Source organism: Pseudonaja textilis, chromosome 10, assembly GCF_049901715.1.
Source record: "Pseudonaja textilis isolate UNSWEBS1 chromosome 10, rPseTex1.2, whole genome shotgun sequence".
Taxonomy (NCBI): Eukaryota; Metazoa; Chordata; class Lepidosauria; order Squamata; family Elapidae; genus Pseudonaja; species Pseudonaja textilis.
Window position 1 is genome coordinate 20313037 of NC_141999.1, and position 25681 is coordinate 20338717.

At 46.1% G+C, this 25681-nt stretch overlaps 2 protein-coding genes and 1 long non-coding RNA gene across 5 annotated transcripts in view; 1 reads left to right on the forward strand and 2 right to left on the reverse strand.

The window, feature by feature from the left end:
- Positions 1-618: 618 nt before the first annotated feature.
- ETHE1 (ETHE1 persulfide dioxygenase) lies at positions 619-10758 on the reverse strand. Its single transcript, XM_026722801.2, has 7 exons — positions 10190-10758; positions 8029-8173; positions 6783-6931; positions 5207-5336; positions 3275-3364; positions 2399-2515; positions 619-1064 (listed from the first exon to the last, which is right to left on the reverse strand). The coding sequence occupies exons 1-7, from the start codon at positions 10322-10324 to the stop codon at positions 1012-1014; spliced, it is 819 nt and encodes a 272-aa protein (XP_026578586.2). The 5' UTR covers positions 10325-10758; the 3' UTR covers positions 619-1011.
- A 2986-nt stretch (positions 10759-13744) lies between these two features.
- ZNF575 (zinc finger protein 575) lies at positions 13745-24446 on the forward strand. Of its 2 annotated transcripts, none has more exons than XM_087940056.1 (3): positions 13745-13853; positions 20902-21015; positions 21850-24446. In XM_087940056.1, exons 2-3 carry the CDS (start codon positions 20934-20936, stop codon positions 22545-22547), a joined length of 780 nt encoding a protein of 259 aa, XP_087796182.1. In that variant the 5' UTR covers positions 13745-13853; positions 20902-20933; the 3' UTR covers positions 22548-24446. The 2 variants fall into 2 exon arrangements, with proteins under 2 accessions (XP_087796182.1, XP_026578590.2); XM_026722805.2 differs by lacking the exon at positions 13745-13853 and adding an exon at positions 15499-15959.
- Positions 23596-25681, reverse strand: part of LOC148124962 (uncharacterized) — an 88713-nt gene continuing 86627 nt past the window's right edge. For both annotated transcript variants that reach the window (XR_015744857.1, XR_015744856.1), the window contains exon 2: positions 23596-25065. This is a non-coding gene — a long non-coding RNA (uncharacterized LOC148124962). The remainder of the gene's footprint in view (positions 25066-25681) is intronic.

A 25681-nucleotide genomic window follows, 5' to 3' on the forward strand; every position in this document is an offset into this window, starting at 1 on the left:
GACAGTCATTTTGAGCAACCCCCTAGCCCAGGGGTCTGCACTTTAAACACTCAAAGAGCCATTTGGACCCATTTCCCACAGAAAACACCAGGAGCCAATAATTTAACAACTGGTGTGACTGGATGGGCATGGCCGGGTCACTCACTCCCAACCAGTCACTTCCTGCTCTGGAATATGGAGCGAGTCTCCATCCCGCGCCCTCACCCTTAGCTTCTCAGGCCAGGCGAGGAATGATGGGGAGGGGAGGGGCCAGCCAGTGGTGGGATCAGCTGACAGGGAGCCACAGCAGAGCGCCAAAAGAGCCGCATGTGGCTCCAGAGCTTCAGGCTGCAGATCCCTGCTCTAGCCAAAACATTAAACTTGGAAGTACCCTCCAAGCAAGAGACACCTGTGCATCAATAAAGGAGAATATTTGTAGCTCAGGATTAAAATGAGGTGGTTTTTTGGGGTGCTCTCTGAGCTTGTTTTCTTGCAGACGTCTCATTACCAAGCTAGGTAACATCATCAGTGCTAAAGACACATACGTTCCTTGACGTGCAGTGCTCAAATCTAACCCAGGCATTAACCATTATGGTCCCTCCTCCCAGCCTCCCTGCCCCAATGTTGAATTCCAAAAGGTTAAGAAACAAAGAGTTTTATTTTGTTTATCACAGAAGGCCAGTCTGTTGAGTTTCAGTCATTCACAGCCCAAGAACGCCCGTCAGATGTTGGAGGAGAGCCGCAAATCTCAAAACAGAACAGCCTTGAGAGCCATGCAGTGCAGACCTAAGGTGAGGCCAGCAGTGCCAGCCACTCTATTTGCTAATAAAGATATCACTAGATTAAAGCAAGGAAACTGGAGTTATAAGGTGGGTCTATCTTCGTTTTGGAATCAGTTCAAGAATTCGAAGCGAACACGTTGCATTTGACTGTTGTTGGCTTCGCTTGTGTTTTGCACAAGAGCGTAGAAGTGACACTGGGGACTTTCTAGAGGCCCAGAATATTGTTGATCTTGAGAAAGGAGACACTTCCTTACACAGGAACATCCTGGATTCCGCATTTGAGGTTTGCAGGAACTGCAAAATCTGCCAAAAAGAAGAAAATGGAAGCATTAGAACGAGGCACGGTGGCGCAGTGGTTGGAGTGCAGTACTGGAGGCTATTTCTGCTGACTGCCGGTTGCCTGCAATTTGGGCAGTTCGAATCTCACCAGGCTCCAGGTTGACTCAGCCTTCCTTCCTTCCGAGGTGGGTAAAATGAAGACACAGATTGTTGGGGGCAATAGAATGACTCTGTAAACCGCTTAGAGTGGGCCGTAAAACACTGTGAAGTGATATATGTGTGTTATTGCAATTTAGGAAGGAAGGAAGGAAGGAAGGAAGGAAGGAAGGAAGGAAGGAAGGAAGGAAGGAAGGAAGGAAGGAAGGAAGGAAGGAAGGAGGTGTGGTGGCACAGTAGTTAGAACGCAGTACATATTCATTGTCCAGAGTGAGACCCTTGCCTTAAAACTAAAGATTAGGAAGGGAAGAGGATTATGCTGCAGCCAGCTTCCTACAATTTGGCAGTTCAAACCCCACCAGGCTCAAGGTTGACTCAGTCTTCCATCCTTCCAAGGTCAGTCAAATGAGGATCCAGATTTGGGGGCAATAGGCTGACTCCGTAAACCGCTTAGAGAGGGCTGTAAAGCACTATGAAGTGGTATATAAGTAAGTGCTATTGCTCCCTCCCTCCCTCCCTCCCTCTCATCCTTCCATGGTACACAGTGGTTAGTATGCAGTACTGCAGGCTAACTCTGCCAACTGCCAGCAGTTCGATTTTCACCGACTCAAGATTGACTTCCATCTTTCCGAAGTCAGTCAAATGAGGACCCAGATTGTTGGGGGCAAAATGCTGACTCCGTAAACCGCTTAGAGAGCAGTGGTAAAGCACTGTGAAGCGGTATATAAGTCTAAGTGCTAGTGCTACTGCTATTAGATCCTGTGAAGGAGACAGAGATTCGCAGACCAGAAATATGGGAGGAGATGTTTTTATCTTCTGGCTATGGGGAAGACCCAGCTTATGTGTGTTTATTCTGATGTAAGACCCCCTGTGTTTTTAGGGGTCTGGCAAGCTAGGAGCAGCATGCTTGTAAACTCCTTAAGTGGATCAGTTACAAGCAAACAGCTGCATTTGTGGGGTAGGTAAAGTGGGTTAATATTTATTGGAGATGCAGGTATGGACTTTGCTGGCTGAGGAACTCTGGGAGTTAAAGTCCACAAGCCTTAAAGTTGCCAAGGTTGGAGACCCCTGCTATAGAGGTTCTTCCGGAAGAGCCATTAACATGGAGCAGATCATAGTCCAGAAGACACACACACACACACACACACACACACACGTCCTTCTGCTCCTCTCTCCCTCGGAGTAACAGAAGCCAGACTCACCAATCTTTTTGGGTTTGGGTAGGTTCAGGTTGTTCATAAGCTCAACGAAACCCTCCTTAGACAAGATCAGACGGGGATTAAGAGTCCGTTCTTCCTCCACTGTAGACGCTGTCTGGCCTGGACCGGAGGAAGAAGAAAGAGAATGGATGTTATTGCCAGGGGTTATTGCCTTCAAAAAAAATTTAGCAACTGGTTCTATGCCCGGGTTGCTGGGTGGGCGTGGCCTAATCAGCCTCATGCACCACGGCAGCGGCAGGGGCGGGTTGTTTTGACCTCCTTGGGCTCCGGAAGCTTTTCTTGAGCCTCCAGGAGGGCGAAAATGGCCTCCCTAGGCTTCGTAGGCCCTCAGGAGGCCAGAAATGAGCCTACCGGAACTTCTGGGAGCCCCATTTTTCGCCCTTCCGGGCTCCAGAGGCTTTTTTCAAGCCGCTGGGAGGGCAAAATTGGCCTCCCGGGGCTTCGAAGGCTCTCCAGAGGCTGAAAACGGGCCCATTTTCCAGCCTTCCAGAGCTTCCGGGAGGCCCGTTTTTTGCCCTCTGCATGGGCCCTGCACTTACCTGGGATCCAAAGGGCGGCATGGAGACTCCTGGGAGGGGAGGGGCAGGCAGGTCCAGCCAGTCGTTGCAACTACCGGTTTGGCGAACGAGATGTAAAATTAACATCCGGTTCACTTGAACCGGTGCAAACCGGTAGCAGCCCACAGCCCGGTTATTGTGCATATAATATGCACTAATTTTAAGTTTTTAGTTCATGAAGCCACAAGCCATAATAAACCCGGTGTCTCTATATTCACCTCAGAATGTTGATTGTAAGGGTAAAATCGAATGCAAACTAAACTTAAAGATAAAAAAGAATAAAGAGCTCTCACCCACTCACCTGTGTAATCATGGGCAGGATAGATCAGGCAATCCCCTGGAAGGGTGAATATTTTCTTGTGGACTGAGTTGTACAGGGTTTCTGCAGAACCTGTGGACGAGAATGGAGCTATAACCATCAAGCAGATTCTTTTTTTCCCCCTCCCTAATATAGAAGTTGGAGCAGGATGCCCAGAGGGGTTTATCCTCCCAACTCCTACCCTGACAAATATTAGGCCGAAAACCATCTCTTGTAACATACCTGTAAGCCTCCTTCACGCAACCAGAATCTCTAGAGCAAGGGTGTCAAACTCAATTTCATTGAGGGCCGCATCTGGGTAGGGTTTGACCTTGGGGGAGGACAGGGGGACACGGCCAGAGGGCGTGGCCAGCATGACATCACTTGTGTTGGGGGAAGCCTGTGGTGGCCCAAACACTCTGCTAATGAAAATGGGCTCCCAATCTCCGTTTTCAGCTGTGACGGCCTCCTGCGACCCTCTGCCAGAGAAAACGGAGCTCGGGAGGGCTGTGCGCAGAGGCATAGTGGGCCGGTCCTTCACTATTTGCAGGATTTGCCTCCCAGGTCTCGAGTTTGACACCCCCCGCTCTAGAGCAACTAGAGTTTTGGGTCACCTGGAAGAAAAAGAGCACACCTCAAACAGGTATGCATAAATCTAGTATCAAACTAAATCAAAGCAAAAGGTTCCCCCTTGAAGTGGAAAATGTTTCTAAAAATAGAGTTGGACTTTGCTCATCCTTCTGGAGGCCTATAATGTTTACATTTTGGGCAAAATAAAGAAGTTAAAGTCAAGGGGCAGAATTCTGAACACTCCTTAGAGATTCCGACCGCCCCTCCACCCAAAAAAGTTTCGTCCTACGATGGGTGACACCTCAGCTTACGACCAGAGTTTGAGCCCCCAAATTTAGGTTGCTAAGGGAAAAATTTGTTTCAGTTTGAGTTTGGCCCCATTTTTACAACTTTTCTTGCCAGGTTGGTTATGGGGATCGACGCAGTGGTTCAGTTGGTAACCCGGTCATTAAGTGAATCTTCTTTCCACATTGACTTTGCTCGTTGGAATGTCGCCAAAGGGGATCGCATGTGGCCCTGGGACACTGCAAACCATCATAAATGCGAGTCGGCTGTCAAGCATCTGAATGTAAATCAAATGAACATGGGGAGGGAAGGGGACGCTGCAATGGTCGTAAGTGTGAAAAATGGTCCTAAGTCACTGTTTTCCATGCCGTTGTCACTTTGAATGGACACTAAGAGAACTGTTGTAAGTTGAGGACTACCTGTATAAACACCTCCACTCTCTCCCGAGCTGCAAAGCTCATAACCAGATCCTAAAGTCTTCCATACTGCTCTGACCCAAACCTTGTTCCAAGGAAACTAACACGAAATGGAGGGAACAGCAAAACCTTTCAATGATTTCTTATTAATTCCGTTCATTCACAGTTAAAAGGCTGTTTCAAACTAATTGTCTCTGATAAGAACGAGCCTTGCCAAGGTGGTGCAAGGCTGCCAAGAACACTAGATAAAGTTGCCAAGAAGTATTTCAAACACAAAGAGTCTCCAAACACCAACCAAGATAGTCCGAACATCTACAAGGCTTGAGTGCAAAAACTTCTTTGCTTCCTGCAAAGAACTCTAGTTTCTCAGCTGGCTTTTATCTCTTAAGGGAGGGGCCATTACCTGCAGCCTTACTCCCGAGTCACCCGTGCTGCTGCAGCTGCTCTTTCCTTCGAGCAGCCCTGTGTGCACATGCACTAGGCACAGGCTCCTTGGGGACCTCTTTATCACTGCTGCCAGCCTCCACAATCTCCGAAGGCAGCACTCCACTCCCTGATGGTCCTGGCCCCGTCCCTGCAATCACACGCAGGGCCCTCATCTGAGTCCTCACTCTCCGAGACCTCAGCCATCCACACCTGCTGCTGGAGAACCACCAACACATACCTTGTTGGAAGTCAGTCCTGCCACATCCTCTGATCAACAAGGCATCTCCTGTAAAAGCCATAGTGTTGTCATTCAGCACATAGGTCAGGCAGCCATCCGTGTGGCCAGGGGTGGCACGAGCTTGTAGTGCCTGAAACCATAATAACACGTCACTAATGTTCCTAGAGCCTGTCTCCTGTCTCATATTAGCATTCTGTTCTTATTCCTCTGCCTAAAGAAATGGAACTATAACCCCCAGAATTCATAGCAGCAAGGGCAGAGGTGGCATTCAGTAGGTTCTGACCAGTTCTGGAGAACCGGTAGAGGAAATTCTGAGTAGTTCAGAGAACCGGCAAATACCGCCTCTGACTGGCCCCGCCCCCATCTATTCTCTGCCTCCCAAGTCCCAGCTGATCGGCTGTGTTTTCTTTGGCACAGGAGAACGGAGCTGGAAAGCAGGTTAGTGGGATGGGGAGGGAATGGGGATTTTGCAGTATCCTTCCCCCAAGAGTGGAGTGTCAGGATTCCAGCAGTTACCCCAATTAAATCATGAGTCTCAAGATAAACTTCCAAAACTTCAAAAGGATTTATTGGGAGTTAAACGGTCCAGCATTGCCTGGGTATAGCCGACTCTGAGACACATCATTCACTGTCACCCTTGACCCTGGTTTTTCCCCATCCCCTGGGTGTATCATAATTCATATCCTCCAATGGGACACATCCATAGCCAAGAGTCATCAACCATGCTCTCCAGTTAGAATCTTGCATGGCAGAAACTTCAGTCGCCTAGTTATTATCTTTGAAAACTATTTATGGAATGCACTTTTGATTTCCAAGCTGCTGCACTGCTCCCCCTCCCTTTTTGCTGGCAGCTCTAAAAAGACCAATTTATGAATTGACATAGGGAGGGAATGGGGATTTTGCAGTATCCTTCCCCTGCCATGCCCACCAAGCTACGCCCACCAAGCCACATCCACAGAACCAGTAGTAAAAAAATTTGGACCCCACCACTGAGCAAGGGGGATAGCAAGGTGTTTGGGGAATGCTATAGATAACACAGTCCTGATGCCCTTCGATTATGCATCACCTTGACAAGCTTCCGTGTTGAGTAGCAACAGTAACAGCCCTCAGACTTATATACTGAGAGAATTAAGCAAGCCTGTTGGTAAATTGTTGGGAAATAAATGAGGAGGCAGGGTGGAGTACAGGAAGTGATAAATGCATTATTTCTAAATGAGAGGAACTAGCAGCTTCACTCCGTTGTGTGCTGGGCAGGCTCCCTCTCTCACATATTATGCCTACAATTTACGAAGGACTCAGAAAAACTGGAGCAAATTCAGAGAAAGGGAACAAGCACGAAGAAAGAACCAGTTCGCTTAACAATTGTGGCATTTGCTTAACAACACAACAATAAAGGTCGTGAAATCGGGGCTGGACATGTGGCTGACCTGTTTTACAATTGTCACAATTTAGGACCGTGATGGACAGCCCATTACAGGCGTAAATCAAGAGCTACCAGCAGCCAAGGCGAAGGAATCTTAAGAGCCCAGTTCCTGTTTATGCTACTTATTCTCCAGGAATCTGTAGTCAGACTTACGAAAGCTCCAAATTGGAGGTCATAGCCTTCCTGGATCAGGAGATCAGCGACGGCCCCACTGTCCTTGGAGATGACACTACGACAACCCGGAAGGAGTTGCTTCAGGAGTCCCGTACCGGAGATATGATCAGCGTGGCAATGGGTGTTGACTAACAAGGAGGAGGAGAAACATATGGTTGTTTTCTTAAAGAGACAAGATCAAGAATCTAACTCAGGTTTTTACAACATGGCCACCTTTCCAATGAGTGTATTTCAAGACAGATAATCCTTAACTTACAACCATTCGTTTAGCTTTACAATAGCACTGGGAAAAAGTGACTTATAGCCAGTCCTCCTCATGCTGTACTTACGACCATCGTAGCACCCCAAGGTTTAGGGCAACCGGCATTTATTTACGATGGTTTCAGAGTTCCTGAACCGAGTGACCCCCATCTGCAATCTTCTCAGCTGGCTTCTGATAAAGCCAAGTCAATAGGGGAATCTGGGTTCACTTAACGATAGTTATGATTCGCTTTAAGAACTTTCTGGGAATTGCTTAATAACTGTGGCAGCAAAGGACATAAAATCAGGCGCAACCACCTTGCTTAGCGATGGAAATTCTGGCCCCCAACTGTGGTCGTAAGTTGAGGATTATCTGTACCCCTGCTCCAAACTGAGCATGGCTGGTACTGAGCACCCTCAGAATTGAGTCTCCCACCCATCTGGAAGGCAGTCCTTAAACTAACCCGTCATCTCTCTCTTCTCTCACCCAGGAAGCATATAATCCCATCAACATTGAGACCGGGTGAAAAATAGACAGAAAACTGTTCCCCTTAGATATCCCAAAGGTGCTTTTTTCAAGAGGTAACTGGACTTTCTTGTTTTTTTTCTTTGAAGACGTTTCACTTCTCATCCAGGAAGCTTCTTCAGCTCTGGCTGGATGGTGGGGAATGGAAGGATTTATACTCCTTGCAGACAGCTGGTTATTTGCATCCTTTTAGCTATTGTTCCCCCTAGAATTTATTTTCAGTCTCAAATCTTGTTTTCTTAAAAAAGGAAAGACTACTTTAAAAGGAGATCAATCTTCCTTCAGCTGATAACATCCAGAGAAGTTGCACACCAATTCTTAGGTTACCAAGCACCGTTGACACCTCCGTTCTGTTATCCATCTCCAATTATATCATGGCTACTTTCTGAAGATCCTGACAGACCATGGTTGCCGTGTGGTTTTCCTTTCGTTTTTTTTTTTCAAGAAGAAACAACTCACCTGCGTAAAGCAGATTGAGTCCAAGTTGCTTCACCAATGTTGAATCGCGTTTGGCAGTTTCCAAAACGGGGTCTATTAGAACGGCTTCCTTTGTCTTCACATCCGCCAGCAGGTAAGTGTAAGTATAACTTTCTGACTCAAAGAGCTGGTAGGTGAAGTGGGAAGAAAACCAACAAAAAACTTAGTCCATGGAAGAGCAAGTCAAACAGTCCATGTCAGCCTTCAAGATTTCTTTCTTTGCTTTGCATCTTTCAGCTGTCATGAGTAATGGGGGGAGGAGGGGTAAAATAGTTATGGGAAGCAAGCTGGAGGTTTCAGAGAATAAACTAAATAAAATAAAAAATGGGGGGGAGTTTCTTGTTTATGTTTCTTTCTTATGCTCTATGCACAAGCGCACCTCTTTATCAAAATATGTCAAGGTCAACAGGCAGATGCCACATCACTACCTGAAGATGCCCACATGATGTTACATACAACTTTTAATTGGATGAACACATTGAACTATTGTGGGTGGGAACGTTGCCATCACTTTGTATATGTGATTTACGCGCTCATTTTCTCAGATTCAGAATTCCTTTGATGCTACCACTTGATTTCTAGTAAAAGATATCTTTTCTCTAATTAATGGAGTCTAAGTATTTCTTTCTTGGATTTTGAATGGAGCACCAGCTGACATTCCAATTGTATCTAGCCATGCTGGCTGGGGAATTCTGGGAATCGAAATCCAAAAGTTGCCAAGTTTGGAGAGCTCTGCTCTAGCCGCAGGATCATTTAAATTAAAAGGATTGTTATTGTTGTTATTAAATTAAAGCAAACTACTAAATTTCCATTGTATCCAACACCTTACATGAATTGCTATCCATATTAAATCTGCACCCTGAATTTTAATTAATTACAATTAACTGATTTTTTATTGCCTGTATCTATCTCTCAAAGAAACTGTCATACTGCAACTCCCCTGTCTGAAAAGAGATTATTTCAGATTTTATTCCTCAAGAAATTATAGGTACATGGACTAATAAATCCCCTAAATCTAACACATTGTTGGAGGCAATATGCAGACTCTGTAAATAGGATAGAATAGAATTCTTTATTGGCCAAGTGTGACTGGAAACACAAGGAATTTTTCTTTGGTGCATATGCTCTCAGTGTACATAACCACATGCTGTGTACATATGTACAGTGTTGTCAGCGTTCCAGAAAAACCTCTGGTGCCAATAAGGCTTCCAAAGCTGACGCAGTGTACATAAAGCAGTATATAAGTCTAAGTGCTATTTCTCATAAGTAAAACTTGTAGTATCCCTCCCTGTACTGGAAAGAGGACACAATTTTAAAAGTAAATTCCGTGACAAGTTTTGGGAGGATAGAAATATTCATTTTAATGCTTGGATACCCATCTTTAAAACAAGACCATCAGCATGTGAAGCTCCACTTCCACACAATACTGCCCCCAAAACCCTAAATCCCTGAACTTCCTGTTAAGAGGCCCGGGGTCTTTTCAGAGAGGAAAACATTTGACTACCAAGAGCCTGGCTCAAACCAGGCAATTATTTCCAAACTCCCATCCTACCTCTTTCCCAACAAGCTCACACTTTATTTTTATTTATTTATTTGTCAAACATGTATTAGACAACAGATACAAGTATGAACACAATTATTAATACATGAAATGGATGAGAATAAAAGGGAACATTAGGACAGGGATGGTAGGCACATTGGTGAGCTTTTGCATGCTCCTTAAAGACCCCTTAGGAACGGGGTGAGGCAGACAGTCTAAAGTTAAAGGTTTTGGGGTTTGAGGATGTAACCACAGAGTCAGGTAGTGCATTCCAGGCATTGACCACTCTGTTGCTGAAGTCGTATTTCCTGCAATCAAGTTTGGAGCGGCTGGGTGCCTTTTCTCCACCTGCCTTGGATTACAACACCCATCCTCCCCTTCCTCCCGGTCGGCCAAGCTCGAAGAAAGCAGCAGCCCAAAGCGAAAGCAAGAGCAGCCAAGGCGAAATCCCTCCTCGAAAAGCGTCCCTGAAATCCGGCCAAAGTGGGTGGGGGGAGGGCAGCAGCGCCTGGCCGCTAAGGGGGGGGGCGGGGCTGCGAAGCCCCTTGGAGGTGCAGCAGCAGCAGCAGCCCACCTGTCCGGAGGGGCGTGGGAGGAGCTCACCTGTCGGAAAAGCAGCCCCCGCCGCTGGGCAGAGCCGGCGCAATAGCATCGCTGCGGGAGGCTGGTGCGGGGAAGCGGCTGGTTCAGGAGCCGCCTGGCAGCGGCAGGGCATCCCCGGAGCAGCAGCCGCTTCATGGTCAGGTGTCGCCTCTTGATCCCGCGCCAGCTTTCCAGGAACCGGAGCGAAGGGCGAAGCGACGCCCCTTTAATATTGACTCGGCTGGGCTGGGCTGGGCTGGGCTGGCGGGGAGGGGAGGGGAGGGGAAGAGACGCGCCTCCTTTAAAAGGTCCAGAGGCGCCGCAAACGCAAGGCAAGTTTGAGCCTCGTGGACTTCAACTCCCAGAATTCCTGAACTAACGTGACTGGAGGAGGAATTCTGGGAGTTGAAGTCCACAAGTCTTCAAGCTGTTTAGTTTGAAGACCCCTGGAAAAGATAGAGAGGTAGAATAGAGAGAGAGAGAGAAAAGAGAGAGAGAGTGTGTGTGAGAGAGAGGAGAGAGGTAGAACAGATAGAGATAGGATAGATAAGATAGAGCAAAGGTCTTCTGCTTGGCCTGTGTGTGTGTGTGTATGTGTGTGTGTGTGTACTAGATAATCTACAAGGTCTCTTCCTACTCTGTTAATCTTGGGAGGTGCCAATGGAAAGCAAACAAAACAAGGCCCTTTCCTGAAGAATCAAGGTCAACTCAGTAGTTATTGTTGTCCCATCTTTTCTTAACAATTGGAAAATCTGGTGTGTGTTTTTGGCGTGGTTGTAAGAGCAAGGGTTAACGTGTGACTTTCTTAAGGCAGTGATGCCACCATAAATTATACTGACAGCCTTGATTTAACCAACCGCCATAGAACTCTTGCCTAGAGTCACGTAAACACCTTCTTTGAATAAAGATATAAATTTTCTTTTTTTGAACTGTCTTCTTTTGAATAAACATATCAGTTCACACAGACTCACCCGATTGCATAAAGTCTTAAAGTCTTAAAGGCTTTGAATTCTTCCTAGTTTAAAGTCTTAAAGACTTTGAATTCTTCCTCGTTTACCGGTTGACTCTGAATTGAACTGAATTGAACTGAGCGTTATCTGTTATGAATTCAAGATAGCATATGTGATTAGAAGTGTTCTTCTGTTGACCTTAGAAGTCACGTGATGCCTGAAAATTCAAGTTGCTGGAGTAAAATCCTGGATAATAAACATGGGTGTAACTTTTACGAGTTCATGAATTATTTATTCACCCGTATACTCCAACTCTCTTCAATTATTTTTTTTTCAATGGGCTGTTCTCCAAAGTATGTTTGAAAAGCAGGGCAAAGCATACAAAAAATAGAAATCTGTGTGGTACAATCTTTTAGCTACACTTCTTCAAGTCGTGGCTTTTTCTGTAAGACTATGGAATTTTCTGTGCTTTCTAGAGATTTTTGATGACAGGGATCTTTCAGTAGGAAAGATACATAAACTGATACAAAGAATAGAGCGTAACTCAATCAGAATAGAGCTGGGAGGGACCTTGGAGGTCTTCTAGTCCAACCCCCTGCTAAAGCAGACCCTATACCATTTCAGACAGGTGACTGTCCAGTCTTTTCTTGCTATCATGTCCCCACTAGTCCTTCTTTTCTCTAGACTAGCCATACCCAGTCCCTGCAACTGTTCTTCATATGTTTTAGCCTCCAGGCCTTTAATCATCTTAGTTGCTCTAAGATGAAACTAACTCTTGCATTTCTCTGAATACCAAAACACAGCAGCTACCATTGTGCTTTCCCACTCATTCCCACTGCTCCTCTCCACATTACAATATCGATGTTAGCTAAGTCAGGGGAGTCAGGGCCATCTATAATCATGTCCGGGCTTTTGGCCAGTGCAAGGACATGGGGAAAAAAAACTAAACATGCTAGTTGCAACTGCACAGTTGAAGTCCTACCTTGTCATGCAGACACATTTATTTATTTCAAGAGTTACAAGGTCATTCAACTCAGGCTGTGTGACTGGGGAGCATACAACCGAAATGCATAATATTAATGAAAAAAAGGTTTTAAAAATTAACAATGACGAAAGCTAAAAGTTGTACAATGGCAATAAAGCACAGAACAAAACCAACCTCCACAGAGGACTATCTCTCAATGGCCCTCAGGTGCTTGGAGAATGAAAAGGGGTTGTAGGGTTGATTATGAGGTTGCAGCTTGTCTTTAGGTGCTGAAATGGTAGAGATTAGCACTTAATTATGACTATCCTCCAATAATAACAACCTTAAGCATAATTTTATTTATTAGATTTTTATTTCAGCCTTTTCTTTCTAAGCAACTCCAGGTAGCAAACACACAACCAATACTCCTCCCTTTTCCTATTTTTCCCCATAACAACAACCCTGTGAGATGGGCTTGCCTGTGAATGATTGGCCCAAAGCCACACAGTCTGTTTTTCCGTGCCTAAGGCTGGACTAGAACTCACTGTCTCCTAACGATGTTTGGCCCCAAGTCACACAGCTGATTTTTCAAGCTTCTTTGAACAATCCCCATTCTTCCGTAGGGCAAAGAGCTGCCAGCTTCAATTACGTGATATTACAACAATTTGTCTTTTTTTCAGGGATGCTATTGGGAATTCCAGTGAGCAGCCTGATAAGGTAGGCAGAGCACTGTACCAAGTACAATGTACAATTTATATTTTGCTGTGTCATGAGACAGGATGATGTAAGTGTCCCAAATTCCAGCAATTGCACCATTTTAATGTGGGGGTAAGCCAAATGTCAAAAAAAATGTACTTTTTTTTTTTACAGCAAATGTTCAGAAAAGCACCAGAGCATAATTTGCATCATTTCTGTGATTCATAGAGGGAATTTGGGGGAAGATTGTACATGCACCAAGGCAGTACATGATGCAATCCCTTAATCGGGTTTGTTGGTTTTGACACGTACTGTAAATACAACTCTTTTTCTTTAAAAAAAAAATCTGTTTTTCAGTTTTTCAAACTGTACGAGCGTGACCAAAGAGAATCTAGCCAAGCTTAAGAGTACAAAATTGAAGTTTTGCTACATCCCTACACTGCTTGGGGGGGAGGGGTTGGAGTAGATGACCTACAAGATCCCTTCCAACTCTGTTAATCTGTTAGAAAGGAAAAGTGAAACGTCTTATTTCATAGAATAACAGAGTTGGAGGGGACCTTGGAGGTCATCTAGTCCAACCCCCTGCTTGAGCAGGAGACTATTCCAAAGATTAGCCTCTAACTAGGATCTTCATCAAACGCTCTTGGATTCCCAGCGGGCAACAATGATTTAATAAAAAATATTCCAGTACCCTCGTCCTTCTTCTTAACTAGCAAACTGTTCACTAAAATTGCTGAAAAGGTTTTGAAGCAGACTAAGCCCGGTGAAAGTTCACTTTGTATCACTTCCCGATTACAGCTAAAACTCAAAGTCGGTGGGGGGAACCCTGCGGGGTTGGGACACTAACTTAACTCGCCCCGCAGTTTCCAAAAAAGTTCTAAAGAGGAGGCGCATCTGAACACAAATGAGATTCAACTTTGTCCCTTACAAGCCGCCGTTCGACGTCATTTCTTTGCCCTCTTCCTTGGGGCGAAACCATAAGGCCAAGGAAGGGAGGGGGTGACCATCCCAGAACGTGGTTGTGTCCAGGCTAACATTTTCTCAGCGAGGTTTGGCTCTGTTGATTCCCCTGCAGGTAGAATCGTTGCGTTCGTTTCGCTCGCGTGGGTTTTTGCGCGGCCGGGTTGCGCGCTTGCCAAACGTTTCCCTCCGCGCTTCGTCCTGTCCTCGGTTTTTAAAAAGGGGCATGCATTTTTTTTTGAAAAAATACATAACTTGCAATGATTTTTTTTTCTCACGTGGACAAATTGCAGGCGAGCTTGTTTTGGGGGGGAGGGAGAGGGTCAGAAGTGCCAACCGCTTGTTAGGATGGGGTGCAAACTCCCCCGGGGCTGCATTCACATAACCTGGATAGCAAACTCGGGGTTTGCATTCGCGCCAGCTGCAAACCTTGGTTAGTTCGAGGGCAGACTTAGTCTGCTGCGTGTGAATGCAATCCAGCCAGTTTGGTTAGGGTTTGGGGGTTGTTTTTTATGGTTCTGGATTGCAAGTCCCCAGAAAAGGAGGCGTATTGTGTGAACTGGACCCCGAGCTGCGTGATCATGATTGCTAAAAGCGGGGGTCGGGCTGTATGATTCTTAAGACTTGATTCCAAGAAATCCTCATGACATGCGCCTCTTATTCTGCAACTTAACCCAGTATCCTATTGTCCCCGTTCTGGTTTCCTAGCATATGGGACTACAACTCCCAGTATTCCCAACCAGCGAATTGAGAGCCCTGATCTAAAAAAAACATGGTTGGTAAAAAGGCACGTATGATCTAATTTTGCAACCATCCAAAGAACTTTGGTTGCATTGAGGGAGGATGGAAAATAGAAAATATGGAAGAAAATTAGAATTAGCCATGTTTGGCTAAAACTAAGATAGGAATTAGAGTTGTCTAGAATGGGAAGGGAGGCTGTGACCAAGCTATAATGTTGTTGATCCAGTCACCAAGGTTTGACATGATTTGGGAGATTTACCTGGCTGTAATTGGCCAAATCATGGTTTAGCAAGGATGCATAAGCTTCACCTATCTGTAATTGAGCAAACCATGGTTTAGTGGATGTATAAAGTCTCACAGACTGTACACACAACTGGCAGGGGAGGCCAAGAGGAAGAGTTGTGCAGGGATGGGTTATGTTGCTGCCTCTGGCTGCGTTCACACAACAGCTTAATTAATTTTTGGACCATCTCTTGTTGACCACACAGTACACCAGGCTAAAAACCAGGAAACGGAGTTCTCATCCCACTTTAGGCATGAAAACCAGCTGGGGGAACCTTCCTCTTAATGTGCCCAACCCACCTCGCAGGGTTGTTGTAGGAAAAAGAATAAGGAGCAGGTAGTCCTTGACATACAACTACAGTTGAGCCCAAAATTGATGTGGCTGCGTGAGACATTTGCTAAGTGACCTTTGTCCCGTTTTACGATCGTTCTTGCCACTGTTGTTAAAGCGAATCACAGAAGTTCTTACGTTAGCCACACGGTCGTTAAGTGAATCTGGCTCCCTCATTGAATGTGCTGGTCAGAAGGTCGCAAAAGGGACACACTGCAACCGTCATAAATACGAAGCGGCTGTCCAGCATCCAAGTGTATCCCACGACCAGGGGGATGGTGCAATGGTCATAAGTTTGGAAAAGGGCCACACCTAGTTTTTTTTTTTTTTTTTCAGTGCCATTGCAACTTGTTGTAAGTCGAGGACTACCTGTATTCAATATTATTTATTAAATAATTAATGTAATTAATAAATGTATTTAATAAATTAATAGTTATTTTAAAAAAAAACGAGAAAGGGATTATTAGTCCCCACAAAAAATCTCAACTAGAAACGAACTCAAGGATGGCACCTTATGCAGACGCGCAGAAGCGGCTGACCCGGGTTCAGGCGGGTTGTGTGAACGCAGCCCGGGTAGGGGGGTGGTGGGGAAGCTGCTTCCGTCACGGCTACCTCATCGTCCGCCTGCCTTTCTCCGCCGAGAGGAAAAGGACGGGAAGGTGCCGATTGGGCGAGCGCGGCGGCGGCGGCGCCTCCCCCGCGGCTGCCAGGCCTTGCGCCTCGCCTTTCCGGGCTCCGGCTCTTGGGGAAAGGGATGCGGTGGGGCGCTGCACCCGGCTCCCCGCGGGGACAGCATGACCCGGCGCGATCGCCTCATGAAGGGAAGACCCCAGAGGCAGCCTGAAGCCGGCGCCGACGCCCGGCCGGGTGAGTGACAGAGGCGGGAGGGAAGGCTGCTCGGCGGGGCGGAAGGATGCAAGGGAGGACGGTGCCCGTTGCAGGCGATGCTGAGGGAGGGGAAGGGGGTGGGTGGGGGGTGGAAGCGCCCTCCCCATCCAGCTGGGCTCTCGGCCGGCCAAAACGAGGAGGGGGAGGCCCGCCCCTCTTCCCACCCCACTTGCAAGCAAGCCGGCTTCTGTCTTTTTAACGCGGGTGCATTGCAGCAAAATTTGCTTTCATTTGCTTTCAGTCGTGGGGGGGTTGGCAAATTCTGTTATCACCCCGGCACACAATTTCAGGGCATATTGATGGGGGGGGGGGTGCATGCATGAGAATAGCGCGGGTGGGGGGAAAGCCTCAGCCTGACAGATCCAGAGGGGATTTCCCCCACACACACACACACTGTTTATGACAATACACGCAACCCTGGGAAGTGCATTCATCCCATTTACTGGGTTTTCTGGCAAGGGAGGTTGGAAAAAGGAACGAGGCTCAGCGGCCAAACCCAGGGTTTAAAGCTAACCAGGCTTCCTTTGGGTGAATTGTCACCAGGGTTAGCGGTTTGAGTGAAGCGTGTTGTGTGAACCTGGCTGCTCTTTGTTTTATAGGGCTTGGGACTGGTTTCATGGGATGGCAGCCTTTTAGGTGCAAAACAAATGTGTGTGTGAAGAACCAGAATTGAGGATGTCCAAGGATGACAACCCCCACCCCCCCGTGATGTCATCACAGCAAAAAGCACTTTTACTGTTATTTTATTATGTTATTTATCAAGTGTATATGCCTTGCATCTTGTTAGCCCAAGCCATTCTACATACGGTAACTTGTGTCCATATTTTGGTGTCATCGGGGTTTGCTGACTAGAAGGCACCAGAATTTGAATACAGAACCCTTCCAGGCAAGCTAATGCTCGAATTCACAGACATCCTTTTTCTGAATTCAGCCCCACCGACCCAGATTTGCAGATTTGCTGAGAAATACATTCTAATAGTGGACGCTGTGTTCCCACAAACAGCATTTGACTGAACTCCCCAGATGTGAGTCAACAATTCCGATCACTTCTTAATGGCTATGATGGGCTGCCTTGAGTGTTATACAGGACAGGTGGTCCTTGGCTTATGACCACAACTGGGAACAGAATTTCCATTGCTAAGCAAGGAATTGTTCTGACCATGGCTTTAACACACTAATAAACACACGTTAGTTCCCAAATCCTTTTTTATTTCAACGGTTGTGGATTTTAGTCATTCACAGCCTGTAGTGAGTCTAAAACAGTTTGTAAATGGTCCCATGGAAGTCTGCCAAAGTCTTTCAGGATAAGTCTGATAAGCCCCCACCTTTATCTTCCTTGAAATGCTGCCAACAACTAAATGAGGCCAAAACAGAACACAAATTCAACACTGAGCTTCAGGTTTCAAACCTACCAGTACGAACAAAGTTGCTTCCTGCAAAGATTCCTGTCCCTTTGCTCCTCCTTTATGTCTTATGGGAGGAGCCAATCATCTCCAAGCCTTACTCCCAAGTCGTCCCTTTTGTCTCAGCCTTCTGGCAGCTCTGCGGACATATGCACTGGGAACAGGCTCCCCTTGTTCCTCTGCCTCACTGCTGCCAGATTCTGGAGGCTCTGGAGTCAGCATATTACTCCCAGATGGCCCTGGCCCCGGCCCCATCTCTGTATCGGACACTGGACTCTTGTCTGAGTCCTCCCCAGACTCCCAGATTGGCCCATGTTCTTCCCCACTGTCTGACTCTGCTGCTGTCTCCACAGGCTGCTGATGGACCACAACAGGAATTTGTTAATTGAGACATGCCAAATTTTACCACCAATTTTTGGGGGGCAGCAGTTGTTAAACAAGTCACTGCAATTGTTAAAAAAAATCCCGGGCTCTGTTAAGCGAATTTAACTTCCCACATTGACTCTTTGTTGGAAGCTGGTTAGGAAGGTTGCAAATGGTGCTCACATAATCCTAGGATTCTGTAACTGTTTACAGTACGTGCCAGGCGCCAAGTGCCCAAATTTAAAGACCTAGTAGCTCCATTGGACGCTGGGTTAAAACCCACACAAACACTAAGCTCGAGTTCATGGGGACTTCCATGTTGTTTCTCAACCTTGAAGCCGGGTGGACTTCAACTCCCAGAATTCCCCAAACAGCGTATGTGACTTCGAAATAATAGAAAATATTTGTAGCTCGGGTTTTAGATTTAGGTTTGCTCTCCATGCTTGTTGTTTTCTTCTCCTATTCTCCTTAGTTATAAATGTCGTGTGCACGAGGCATTTATAACTAAGGAGAATAGGACAAGAAAATCCTGCTGATGATATTATCCAGTCTGGCAACGAAACGTTCAGAAACAAAATTGAAACAAGCTTGGAAAGCAAACCACGACCAAAAGAAAGCATATGCGAGATTCCAATTCTGGAAGTTGGAGTCTACCCGTCTTCCAAGTTGAGAAACACTGCCTTAGTAAGTTACATACAAACCAGGCCCTTAGCTTATGGATCAGTGTCTTCTGCACATGGTGCAGAGTCTTACGTGAAGATAGCCATAGAGTGATTCAGAAGTTACTTATTTCAGTAAATTTCTGTGGAATATGAAGATACGCCATGAACTATTCTCGATTTGGTATTTGGCATCTTAAAAAACCTGCCTCACGGTTCCACACAGGTTGCAGCCGCTGCCTAGAAATGGCAATTCCAATTATCTGCAGTTTTCTCTGGACACCTCAATCTAGTTCCAAGTGTTTCCAGATGTTTGGGGTTTCAGCATCCTCTGGCCTCCACCAGCTTGGGCGCTGGCAAGGCATTTTGGGGGTTGCAGTCCACATTTCGTGGCTTTCTGTATGTGGCTGCCAAGGTAGAAAGGCACCTAGATCTCCGCCATTTTGACTTGGGAAAAATGGGGTCCCCCCAGTTCCAGGGAATCCTTCATCTCTGGTTGTTCAAGCCCCAATTTTTCTTGTTGACCCTCCTCCCTCTCATCCTCCCCCTTGCTCAGAGCTTCTGAACTCTGATAGCACATCTCATTTCTCCGTCAATACGCTAGTTTCTCCTCTCCGGCCTGAACACGTTGCCATAGCAACTCCACATTGATGCCAAGTTGAGCAATGGCAGAATCACACCGTAATTGGATCCCAGGGCCTTGTGGTCCAGGGAGAGCCCGTCAGGGAAACCAAGCTAGGGAAATGCTGCTGGTTAATGGAGGTCTGTTCTATATAACCCCTCAAACTACTCTATGACAAGCCTAAGCTAGGTTTGCAAACCAGTTTTCCCTGCTGATGCATAACCATGATGGCTAGTTATGGCGTGGAGGGGTAGGAGGGGAAGAAGGAACGAAGCTGAGTAGTTACTCAGTTTTCCTCACCATGGCCTTGATACGTCTTCTGGGGCCAAACTGCATTATAGGTAGTCCTTGACTTACAACAATTCATTTAGTGGCCACTCAGTTACAAAAGCGACTCATGGCCATTTTTCACAGTTACGACCAGTTTGCAGACTCTTCATAATCACGCAATTGAAACTCGAATGCTCGGCCACTGGTTCGTATTTATGACGGTCGCAGTGTCCTGGGGTCACGTGATTCCCCTTTAGCGACTTTCTGATGAGCAAAGTCAATGGGGAAAGCAGATTCACTTAACAACCAGGTTGCTAACTTTATCAGCTGCAGGGGTTCACTTAACCAACTGTGGCGCGAAGTGTCATAAAATGGGGCAAAACTCGTTTAGTAAATCTCTCAATGGAAATTTGGGGATCCGTTATGGCCGTAAGTCAAGGACTACCTGTATAATATGGAAGTATGGGTTTTCTTATTTTCTGGGGGCAAATGATAAAATAGATCATATTTCAATATAAACAACTTTTCACCGGATACTATGAATCGGAGTGTAATATTTCCCCCATTGTGTGGGTTTTATTGTGCTTTTCTTCTATGGTCAAACCTTTCAGTATAGCCTAAACTGGAAACCTGGGGATATTTATGCAGTAAGCAAAACTGAATTTAAAAATCAATCTTTGTCTGTTAAATACAAGGGATCCAAAGTATAATAAAGGATATTTTATTCTCCAGAGGTTTATTCTTTCAGAGAATTGTCAATTGTTTAGTGACAATTGGGGAGTAGCAGCGTGGCTCTTAGCAAAATAGTTGCTAAGTAAAACTACAACTATGCTTAGTTTCACTCTACATGTAATCCTCCTCAACCTATGACTGTAATTGAGCCCATCATTTCAACTGAAAATCACAGTGGTCATAAAGTGAATAATCACATGACGATGCCTGATTTTAGAAACTTTTTTTTTTTTTGAAGTGGTCATTAAGCAAATGTGGCTGTCATTAAGCGAACCCATTGTTTGCAATTGGGCCATTTTGGCCAGAAACCAGAAGTAAACACCAATTTATAACAAAAACATAAGACCGAGTCATGTGATATGATGCAAATGGCTGTAAAGGCAGGCCGTTTGCGGAGTGCCCAAAATGTGTGATCACATGACCACAAGCTGGGGATGAGTGGGCAGAGGTCAGATCTTGGAATCCGCGTCACGAGTCCCATTTTCAGGCTGCGTCAAAACTTTGAACAGTCGCTAAGCAATCCTCTGAAAGTCGAGGCCTACCTGTACGGTCCTGAGTGGGTGGAAAAATAGGAAGACTGGTCCCAAAGTTCCTTTCTCACTAGTGCTGAAACTGCAAACGGACACTAAAAGAGGCAGTTGCTAAACGAGGACCTGCATCTCTGCTGGATTTCTAGTAGTTAGTGAGACAATTTTCAGTTCTCTGATGAGCAGAAGCGGGATGGGTAAAACAAGCCCTGCTTTATTTAGGGTAGATTTCTTTTCTGAAAGGATGTATAAACCTGTTTAAAGCTGAACCCGAATCCTCTCTAACTCCCCCTCCCCACTTTCTTCTCCCCCCCCCCCCCCCAAAAAAATTTCCCATGCCTGCAGGTTATATTCTCACCCGACCAACCCTGGTCCTCATGCTGGAAAGGGGGGAAGAGCCCTGTGTGAGCAATAGCAAGAACGGCGTAGTGAGCAACCCGCTGAATAGCAGTGTTGCAGGTAAGGAAGGGCTGAGCGAGGAATGTGAGTCATTTTATTGTTTGCACAAACCATGCAAACAATTGGCGTTTCTTCAAACGGTGCAAATCCATAAAGATCATGATGCATTCTTTAGATAAAAAAGCAAATAAGTATTTAGATAGATAGATGAGAGATTAGATATAGATGGATATATAGATAGATAGATAAAAAGCAAATATATATATATTCCCTCCATTTAAGCTCCACCTAATGTCAAGTATAGGTAGTCCTCACTTACCGACTGTAAATTGGGAATGGGAACTCCGTCACTAAGTGACAGTCACTTAAAGCGGCACATCGTGTGACTGCCTCAACTTAATGAGGGCAGTTCCGGCTGTCCCCCAATTGCTGTCATTTTGCAGCATCCTGTGGGCACAGAATTTCCATCTGTGACCTGCCAGTTTCCCTATGGACGTTGCTTGTTGGAGGCTGGCAGGGAAGGTAACAAAAACGGCAACCATGAGATGCCACAACCGTTATAAGCGCTGCCCGTTGTGTAGCCTCCAAATTTGGATGTCGCAATTGCAACCTCTCAGTGACCACAAGTTGCTGGGGTGTTGCAATGGCAAGGCGATGGCCAAGCCAATTCCCGAATCGTTGTCACCGACAGCCACAACGATGAGAAAACACTCTCATTCAGGGCCATCGTAACTTTGACTAGTTGCTGGACAAATGGCCGTTCAACAGAGACTGCCTGTATTCTACTTGCAGAATAATTGGCAGACAACAGCACTTGAATTTGAGGCAGGCAAAGGGATGCTTGGTGAGGGATCTTCTATTATTATTTTAAAAAATTTTCTCCTTTCCTTCCAGATTCCCAAGCCTTGAAGGAGAACACCAAGTCACCTTCGCCTTCACCTCTGTCTTCCCCACCCGCCACGGAGTCTCCCAAGCCACCGCGTCCCCGCCGGAGGCGGCCTCCTGCTGTCCTGCCCTCCGATCGTCCCTATCAATGCAAAGACTGTGGCAAGCGCTTCGTGTACCGCTCCAAACTGGCCACCCACCAATGGACCCACTGCGCCGAGCGCCCTTATAAATGCCCCGACTGCCCCAAGAGTTTTAGTTACCCATCCAAGTTGGCCGCCCACCGACGTACGCACACCGGGGAGCGCCCCTTCCCTTGCTCTCTATGCCCCAAGCGCTTCGGACATCGCTCCAAGCTGGCCGCCCACCAGTGGATTCACACACCGGAGCGCCCGTATAAATGTGCTGATTGCCCCAAGAGCTTCTGCTACCCTTCCAAGCTGGCCGCCCACCGCCGCACGCACACGGGGCAGCGGCCGTACCCCTGCAGCCGCTGCGGGAAGAGCTTCTGCTACCCTTCCAAACTGGCTGCCCATCAGCAGATCCATGCGGCCACCGCAGCGGGGAGGCCTTACCCGTGCATGCGCTGTAGCAAGAGTTTCCGGCAGCTGCGCAACCTCACCCTTCACCAACGGGTGCACGAGGACGGAGAAGCGGGTGACGACTTAGCCCAGGACAAGAGCCACAGCAGTGGGGACAGAGCCTGAGTTGGAACCGCTGGGCTCTGCAAGGGAGAAACTTGGATAATTTGAAAACTTGGTAGCTGTGGGAATCGTTGTAAATAATGGAAAGTTATGGTGGAGGTCAGGGTTGCACCGTAACCTCCAGCAACCCATAACTCCTCTGTTCTCAGCTTTGATGGCAAAAAGGCCAAATGACAGGCTCCCCTCTCCAGAGGCCAACCGGCACGCACCGTGCTGAAAACTCTTCTGGTAACCTGGTTTCTGCAGTGACCAGTGGCCTATTCTACAACCTGGTTTAAGTTGTGCAGACTTCTGCACCTTCACAATTTGTTTTAACCTTCTGGTTCTCACAAAAATAACAATCCCGGTTACTCCATAGACCACGTCAGTTCCGTGCCAAGGAAACAAAAACCATCGCTGAGATTTTCCCACTAATCGCATTTAGAGAAGTGAATGCCTGCACCAAACCTCACTTGTCAGCAGAGCAAAACCTGTTGTGTGCTTTGCACAAAAGGAGAAACCTCTTGTCTGTGGCTGTGTATAGTTTCGTTTTATGCTCAACTGGTGCATGCTTCTGTCAGAATGTGGAACTCAGCATCCCTGTAATCCAAAGCTCTATAAACTTGTATCTTCAACGTGCATTATACAGGGGGCTCTGTTGCAGCTGCCGTGACCAGTCAACCTTTGGCCGTGGAAATGGAAGGTTTAATATGCATGAACTGAGCACATCATATTGGACACGAGCTGGGTCTGCTTTAAGAAGAAAATCTCTGGGTTTTTTTTTTACAAAACAAAAGCTGAGTCTGACAACGTGGCAATTGGTGAAATCCACCAGTGGGATCGCTTAAGACACAAATTCCAGGCAAGAGTAGTAGGCAACATTTATGTTTTAAAGAGTGGTAGGAGCAGAAAAGTCATTTGGCAAATCCGCATTACCGTCCAGGTTTGTTGTTTACACGTTGCATCAAAAGATGCCTCAGGCCAGGTTTAGTGTGGGTTGTGTATTAAGGGTGAAGCAACTGCATCCAGTAGTACGCGTAGAAGGCAGATTTTACACATGAATTTCTCCGGCTAAAAGGGGCTGTATAACTTTATTTTCGCCATGTAGTACACACAATTTTATAGCCTGCTAATCCTTCTTTACTCCTGTGTGTTTGGTTTAGTTGTACCACATGCCTCAAGACACCGACAGTTGCTCTTTTGCCCTCATTATTGAATATTAAGTTCCCTCTGGGATTTTTTTTCTCTCCCCTGCTTTTCTGGACCCAGGTTTGCTTTTCACTCCTATCCACAATTAATACACACATTTTTTTCCCCTCAACAGTTAGTAAAACCTAACACAGGTAGTCCTCGACTTACAAACACAACTGAGCCCAAAAAGTTCGGTTGCTGAGGGAGACATTGGTTAAGTGAGTTTTTAGCTCCGTATTACGACCTTCCTTTGCCCATGCTGTTGAGCGAATCACTGCAGTTGTTAAATTAGTAACGTGGTTGTTAAGCAAGTCCGGCTTCCCACATTGAGTTTAATGGTCAGGAGGTCGTAAAAGGGGATTCTGCAACCGTCATAAATATGAGTCAGTTACCAAGCATTTGAATTCTGATCATGTGACCCTGGGGATGCTGCAACGGTGTGAAAACGGTCATGGGTCACTTTTTTTCCCAGTGCTGTTGCTAACTTTGAATGGTCCCAAAATGAAGTGTTGTAAGTCGAAGGCTACCTGCGGTGCATCTTTTCACACACACACTAGCACACACCAACTCCCCATCATTCAGGTTTGGGTGAAAGGCAGGTGGAAGTATGTGTGACTGGTTCCTAGTCTGTTCGTAGCCAATACTAAACAAAAAAAAAAAAGTGAAGCTCCATTAGATGCTGGAGTTTTTCATCTTATTTTTCTTGAAATAAAATAAAATATAAAAAGCAAACGCATTTTTGAAAACTTGGTGTGTGTGAGAAAGGCTGCGGTTTTATAAGGTAAGTCAGTCACAGCCTGTGAGCTCCAGCATGTGGGCTAGATGCTAGAAGGAATCTGTATACAGGTAGTCCTCGACTTAATGACCACAATGGAGTTTGCTTGCATTCACAAAGTTGTGATGATCGTAAAACCAAGGTCATCACATGACCAGACCCGTTATCTTTTTTTTTGTAGCCGTTGTAAAGCGAATCCATTGTTCGCTGAGCTATTTTTACACACACACACACACACACACACACACAAAAGTAAAAGCTGGTTTTTGACACACACACACACACACACCCAAAAAGGTAGTAAAATGTGGTCATGAGATGCTGCCAATGGTCATAAATGAGGGCCGGTTGTCGAACATGCAACAAGGCGGTCTTGTGACCTGGAGGAGGTGGGGAAGGGAAAGGGGCCATCAGACCTTCAGAACCAGGTCTTAAGGTCCTTTGGGTGGGTCTTTCATAAATCATTAAGCAACTGGCTGTCAATCAAGGGCTTCCTGTGTTCCCCAAAGCCCCATTTCTGCATCTCGGCAAAGACAGAGACAGATTACAATTGGAATAACAAGAGTTGGAAGGGACCTTGGGGGGTCTTCTAGTCCAATCCCCTGCTCAGGTAGGAAACTCTATATTATGTCACTCAAATGGTTATCCAATCGCTTCTTAAAAACCTCCAGACTTGGAGCCCACGCAACTTCTGGAGGCAGGATGTTCCATTGATTAATTGTTCTCACTGTCAGGAAATTCCTCCTTAGTCCCAAATTGCTTCTCTCCTTGATGAGTTTCCATCCGTTGCTTCTTGTCCTGCGCTCAGGTGCTTTGGAGAATAGCTTGGCTCCCTCTTCTTTGGGGCAGCCCCTGAGATACTGGAACACTGCTATGTCACCCCTAGTCCTTCTCTTCATTAAGCTAGATGGCACCATCTCTTTTTGGAAGCTTACAAAGAGCGAATCATTTTGCTAAAAACACGAAGCTTAATTAAGCAGACAACTATCTGATCTAATAAATTCTCAGCTCTCCTAGCTGATGCTTAACACTTAATACTAATACTAAAGGCATTAGTCCTTGACTTACAACAAATACCCAGAACATTCCAGCTTAGATCTCTGACATGGCAGTTTCAACTTTTTAAAAAATAAAAAAAAGCAGTATATACTCACAAAACCCCGATCCTAACCCTAAGAAGTATCAAGTACTA